Source organism: Helobdella robusta (genome assembly GCF_000326865.2).
Source record: "Helobdella robusta unplaced genomic scaffold HELROscaffold_30, whole genome shotgun sequence".
Classification (NCBI taxonomy): Eukaryota; Metazoa; Annelida; class Clitellata; order Rhynchobdellida; family Glossiphoniidae; genus Helobdella; species Helobdella robusta.
In genome coordinates, this window is record NW_008704502.1 from 445,940 (window position 1) to 453,276 (window position 7,337).

The following is a 7,337-nucleotide window of genomic DNA, read 5'->3' on the forward strand; positions in this document are numbered from 1 at the left end:
TATATATATATATATATATATATATATATATATATATATAAACCACATATATATATATATATATATATATATATATATATATATATATATATATATATATATATATATATATATATATATATATATATATATATATATATATTTGTGTGTGTTGGAAGGACATCATATACAGTATTTTATACATTCTACCGAATTGTTGGCTTTAAACAATTTAAACTTTGTATTATAAATTTTTTTAGTTTATCATCCAAATTAAATGAAACTGTTGTTATCCGAATTCATGATGCAGATAAGGTCTTATTTCCAGTTTATTTCTATTTTTTATAAATCATCTTAAGTGCATGCTTGGTTTACATAGTTTCTTAAAACAATGCAAAGTTTATTAGCTGGTATCGTATTCTTCATCTTTGTTGTTGAACACCTAACTCGTTTTACTCTTGACGCGTTTCGTCCCTTGTGGGACTCATCAGTAGCCCGAGTTGAAAATAGAATTATCCAAGTTCATCATGAAAATTTAATGAAATTGTTGTCATTATTTTGGATAAGAACAGGTTCATTAAATTTTTATGATAATTCTATTTTCAACATATTGAACAATTTCCAGAAAACTTTAGTAAGGAAAACTGAAAAGACAAACTTTAAAATATTAATGCCAACAATTCGGTAAAATTCATACAATACAATGCTGTATAGATATATATATATATATTTTTACAATATTCTATAAATTCTAACGAACTACAAACATATTAACGCCAAACATTTGGTAGAATTTATAGAATATTGTAAAATTTATGGTCTATTACCAACATATACATATATATATATATATATATATATATATATATATATATATTTGAAGAAATAACTCAATAAGTGAATAGTATTGGTTCTTATTTTTGTGTCATTGCTTTAAGTGAGACCTGGTTGAATGATAATGCAAATCACGATTTGCTTCATGCACACTTGCCACATCATACCTTGGTAATCAATAATAGAACCACCAAAAAAGGAGGCGGAACAGGAATTTTATTAAATAGTGATATAATTTTCCTAAATTTAAATAACGATCGATCTTTTAATACTAATCACTTTGTATGGTCAGGTATTAAAACTAGTTATAATAACAGTAATCAATACTTTATTAGTATTTATAAATGTCCAACAATAAAAACAACTGATTTCTTCGAAGCTTTATATGAGTTTCTGAGTAGTCATCTAAAGATAGATAATGGTTCTAATGTATATATCCTGGGTGACTTCAATATTAACCTAGCAATTGATAATAATACGTCTCGATCTTTCCTGGATCTCCTAAGTGGATTTGACTTACTTCCTATTATAAATAAACCAACTCGTATATTTTACCCTGCTATGTCTATCATTGATAATATCTTCACCAATGACCGTCATTACTTATTGAAAGACATCATATGTAAAGACTTTTCAGATCATATGCCGATTTTTGTTTCACTGAAATGGGGTGGACAATCTGTTGTGAGCATGTGCCAACCAGTAAGAACCCGTGTAATGAAGGACGAAAATGTGAGATTAGCAAATAAACTTCTTGGTGATGTTTCTTGGCCTGTTTTGACTGATGATACCAGCTTAGAGACGGATTAACAAAATTGAATAGAGTTAATGAAATTAACATATTTTTTATTGATCAATGTAATAGACTTATTTGTCATAACACTGCAGAATTTAATCTGAACAGTTCGATGATGATGGATCATGATTTTCCATCATTCTTCTCAACCGATGCATCGCCTGATGAGGTGATAATGATTGTTAATAGACTAAAACTAAAAAACTGTTTTGACAGTGATCTTTTATCCACTAAACTATTAAATGGTACTATTTACCCCATAGCTGGTTCAATTGCCACTTTATTCAACAAATCAAATAGACTGAAATTGGCAAAGGTACTACCTATTTTCAAGGGTGGTGATTGCAATCAATATGGCAACTACAGACCCATATCGATTCTATCAGTATTTTCAAAAAATTTTGAAAAACTAATGTTTGATAGAATGTGGTCTTACATATCTAAACACAGCATGAATCGATTTAATTGACCACAATATTTTATTGTATAAACTGTCTAAGTATGGTTTTCGAGGTATAGTACTGAGCTGGTTCAAGTCTTACCTATACAATCGGTGTCAATATGTCTGTATTGAAGGTGTTGAATCGTTGCCCAAGGAAATAGTTTCTGGAGTTCCCCAGGGCTCAATCTTGGGACCGCTTTTGTTTATTCTGTTTATAAATGAAATGAATAAATGAATATAAAATGTGTGTACCACTATTTTATTTACTGATGACACGACTATATTCTTGTCTGACGAAGACTCGACAAGACTATTTTCTGAAATGAATAACCAACTGGTTAAATTCTCCAATTGGTTCACTGGAAACAGGTTGGTTCTGAATTCAAAAAAATTCTGCTATTTAGTCTTTGGCCCTGAAATCAAAACGAACAATGATATCTTCTCTGGCCTAACCATTCACATAGGTGTTTTAGTGATATCCAGAAACTCGTCAGCTAAATTTCTGGGAATTATTATACAGTCTGACTTGAAATGGAATGAGCATATAAATTCGTTGGTAAGCAAATTATCTAAAATTACTGGCATTATTTATAGATCACGCAATAAATTAGGTACTAAAATCATTTAAATGCTATATTACTCCCTAATCTATCCATATCTCCTATATGGAAATGTTTTTTGGGGAGCTTCTTATGATTATTTAATAAAATCATTGACAATAGTACAAAAAAGATACCTTAGGGTTTGTTTTTTTCTGAAACACCTTGATCATACACTGGCAATATATTCCGATAATAGTATCCTCAGTATTGAACAGCTTAATAGGTATCTAACCTTGTGTTTTGTTTATAGAGTGTTATATGATGCTGAGTTCAACATGTTAGGCTCATTTGAAACGGTGTCAACAAACACTTGGCAAAAAGGTTTTTTGATACCAATGACTTGCAGAACTGATTTAAATGCTAGATACTGAGCGGTAAGAGGAATTCGTCTTTGGAATTCCTTGGAACTAGGTAAGAAAAAATTTTCCGGATATAATGAATTTAAAAAATATATAAAAAACTTATGCAGATCAATGTAGGTATGATGCTTTCTTTGTTTAATTTTGTCGTGTTTTATTTAATTGTTTTACATCTGATTGAATATTTAACCTCCTTACTTTAAGTTATAAAAATGGATTTATTGGGTGTATTTATATTTATCGATATACTAAAAATGTTTATATTTGTATCTCATATTGTTGCACAACTAGTTAAGGTGGTAAGCACATGCTTTCGTATATATGATCTCCTGTTCAAAAACTTTCGAAGTTACGCTGGTAGTTCGTGCAGTTGGCGGTAGTAGTTACGTCGGTGGTTGGTTGCAGTTGGCGGAAGCAGTTACGTCGGTGGTTGGTACAGTCGGTAAAGCAGCCACTTTGGTGGTTATTGAACTCCATACTAGTCAGGGCAAACCTGATAACAAACGACACGTCAATTCAGCAAACGTGAGTTGACAACGCGTTCGACAGCCTACCCGTTACTTCAGCAGGTGTGAAGCGACTTTACGTTCTACAAACGACATGTCAGTTCAGCAACGTGGATTGACAACACATTCAACAAGATACACACCAATTCAGCAAACGTGAATTGACAGTGTGCTCAACAAACGACGCGGCATTTCAACAGCGGTGAAGTGACAACACATCGGCAGTAAACGAGGCCTCCGCCAGAAGCTCCGAAGACAACGTGACAGCCAGTGTCCACATTCGCAGTCATCGCTACATTTCGGGAACGATTATAAAATTTATTGTTGGGAACAGTTGTTGAACCCTTACACTAGAAATACCAAAAAAAGCTCTTTTGTTCTAATATGCTTGAAATAAATAAATATTTTTTTTTGAACTAAAGAAACTTAAGAATGATTTACGATCAAGCGTTAGAAAAATCTAAAAACTAAAGAGGAAGCTAACTAAAGCGCAACATGCTGTGATTTTCATCAGTAATTGCTTATAAATATATATATATATATATATATATATATATATATATATATATTGGAACGAGGTTTTCTTTGATGCAAATATCGTTAAATATTTTTGCCCATTTTGCATTAATTAATTTTTTAATAAGGATTTCGACAACACGAAGCTGTTTTAATTCATATTTATTATCATTATGTGTCATCCTAGGCTTACAACGTTGTTTCGACATACAGTCATCATCAGAGCCTGGTTTTACGATTGTCAAAAAAAAACGTGGATGAATTAGGAGTCACTTTTAAATATTCATACGCCAGTAACATTCATATTTTTTATTGTTCGTGTTTTCCGGAATTTATTTATGCTTTTTGAAATCGTGCCAGACAAACCTCCCAATATGATTTTCAAGGAAGAAATAAAATTTGTGAAATATATTTAATTTGTCATTAACATCAATAATTAGTATTATAGCATTATTTTTAATTTTTAAAAAAGCGTGCACCCTTTGAGAACATTCATTAAAGTATAGTTCTTTGTTGGCTTTGTTACATTTTTGAGGAAGAATCGTCACAATTTTATTGAGCGATATATTTTCACACACTTAATCTTCAAATAAATTAAAACTTACATTTAAACAACAATTTAATCTATTTTATAAAATACTTATAAAAATATAGTCCAGTTACCAAGAAATTCAATTTAACAAAGTAAGAAACAGGATTTAAGTTATTCACAGGATGAAAATCCACTTGCAAAATTAGAAGCCTGTGAGCTCGGTGATGGTTGAATCCAATTCTCCAAGCACCAATCTGAATTTGTCTTTTTCGCTTGTCAGCTCATCTGAAGATTGCATGATTCAATTGATTTAAATACTGGCTCGATTAAACTTGTTTGTTTAATTAAAATATATGTAAAAGAACTTGCCTTCCAATCGATCGACTTCTTTCTGCAACATTGTCACTGCCCTCTCAGCCAAAATTGCGCGGTTCTCGGCCTGTAAATAAAATATATTCATAGGTTGGTAAATTTTGTAATTAAAAAAGCCATTGAATTAATAACAAGATATTTTTTACATCTTTCAAGCTGTCAGTGAGATTCTGAATTGTTAATTCATACGTTTCTTGTCTGACCAAAAACTGTAAAATACATAAAAATAGTCATTTATTTCAAATTCCATTTTTTTCGTGCTTCTAGTCAAAATCAATTTTACTCTTTTTTTTATGAAAAAGAATATTGTGTTAAACTCAATTGTTAGGAGCGCTGAACAAAAACGCCGATCAAATAAAATTGTTTATAAGTTCAATAGTTGTACGTACAACTCAGTTGTATGTAAAGAACCTGAACAATTTTTATTAGAAAAAAAGCATGAATACTTAGTATAGCACTTGAACTTTAGTTTAAACCTGGAAAGATGTCTCACAAAATATGATAATCATCAACGCTCTTGTTTTCAAGCAAACTATCAGAAGCAATGCACAACAAACTATAAAAAAATGTTTCAACTTGCTTCTTGTTGGACAATTTCCAAAGATTTGAAGTTGTTACCCACAACTTTCAATTCATCTTCTAATTCAATTATTTTTCTGTTTTTTACGAGTTATTTATAATTTTTTTGGATGAAAACAAAATTTTTTACACATTTAAAAAGAATTGAAAATTAATTAACTGACGCCTCCGCAAGAGCAACTCTTCCTTCTGATCTTTCCAAATCAACTTCAGTGATGGCCAACTTGCGAGCAGTCTGTTTAAGTTGTTTACCAGGTTTAATATGTTTAACAATTGTTGGTAAATGATTAAACTAATTTTAATTTTGTAATGGGGCAAAAGCAATAAAAAAAAAGCTTTAGACGTAGATGACGCGGCGGCGCGATGGTGTACTGGCTAAGGTGCCTGGCATTGTTGATGCAGTGTCCTGGTTCGAATGCAAAAAGATCCCCGCCTATCACATGCAAAAAGTGTGTGATGCGTTAATTCACGTGCATTTAAGCACAGTGTGTTTGTTGTAATAATGATAACGCGCCTCAGTCGCTTGCCATGGCGCTACATAAAATGACATTACTATTACTATGAGGAAACCAAGCAAAAAATTGTCATATTATTTGAAAACCATCACAACTTTTTAAAACTTCGATTACATCAACTACTAACTTCTTCATACTTTCTGTCGGCATCTTCGCCAAATAAAATGGTTACTTCGAGTTCTTTCTCCAGAATTACCATGCGCTCTTCGTCTATGGCGATGCGGTTCTCCAGAACTTTTCTCCCTCTAGAAATATTTTATAATATTTTTCAAGTTTTTGAATAATTTGTGTCGACGCTGTGCAATGAGTAACTTTTAAAATTTTGTTTTTAAATTTTATACTAATTAAATTGCAATATTAATTTATTTAACTTTTCATTATTTTAATAATGGTTCGCTTTAATTGCATTCAAAGTTTTACAATAAAAATTTATTTCTACCATCTTTATATAATTTCCTAACCTGTCATTTCTTTAATAATTCCATTATATTTCACGTACATTTAATATTTATTTTAATTTCATATTTTGCATATTTCATATTTATTTATTTTAATTTCATATTTTGCAATATTCACTTTCACATAGGCTCTGATGATGAATTATTCGAAACAGCGCTGTTAGTCGTTCGTTTTAAATAAATATCAATTTGAAAAGTTCAGAAGTGTTGAGTTGTTAGTAAAGAAAGTTATTAACGCGAAATAGAAATTTTGAACGATGTTTGCATAAAAGAAAACCTCGTCCCTCAATACATAAATAAATATATATATATGTGTGTGTGTGTGTGTGTGTGCGTGTGTGTGTAGTGTGTGTGTGTATTCAAACAATATATTTGGATTTTGTTTGACCTGACAAATATACCAGCTTTTTTTTTCTTTTTCAAGCTTTCCAATTTTTTAATTAGTTTCTTTTAAAAACTTATAAAAATGACTCTTGAAAATTTAATTTAAGATTTGGATTAGAAAAAAAAGAAGCTAATTAGATAAAGGGAAAACTTGAAAAAGAAAATAAAACACCGTGTAAATCGATACATGGCGTAGTTCTCACACACACATACACAAACACAGACACACATACACACAATCATTGATATATATATATATATATATATATATATATAGTTTGGAACGAGGCTTTCTTTGATGCATATATCGTTAAATTTATATGCCCATTCTGCATTTAGTAGTTTTTTAAAGACAACTTCAACACGACGAAAACCCAATATAGTTTCAATATTTACTTTAATATTATTTTAATAATCTAATAATTATTATTTTAATAATTTAATTTCATCTTAAAATATTAAA

The 7,337-nt window shown here is 30.3% G+C and overlaps 1 protein-coding gene across 1 annotated transcript in view; it reads right to left on the reverse strand.

Moving 5' to 3' along the window:
* Positions 1 to 4,768: 4,768 nt before the first annotated feature.
* HELRODRAFT_81331 (hypothetical protein) overlaps positions 4,769 to 7,337 on the reverse strand; it is a gene marked incomplete at both ends in the record, with an annotated part of 3,916 nt that continues 1,347 nt past the window's right edge. Inside the window, 6 exons of the mRNA XM_009021940.1 lie at positions 4,769 to 4,838; positions 4,932 to 5,005; positions 5,085 to 5,131; positions 5,515 to 5,594; positions 5,682 to 5,752; positions 6,160 to 6,277. Coding sequence (XP_009020188.1) covers positions 4,769 to 4,838; positions 4,932 to 5,005; positions 5,085 to 5,131; positions 5,515 to 5,594; positions 5,682 to 5,752; positions 6,160 to 6,277 — 460 coding nt within the window. The remainder of the gene's footprint in view (positions 4,839 to 4,931; positions 5,006 to 5,084; positions 5,132 to 5,514; positions 5,595 to 5,681; positions 5,753 to 6,159; positions 6,278 to 7,337) is intronic.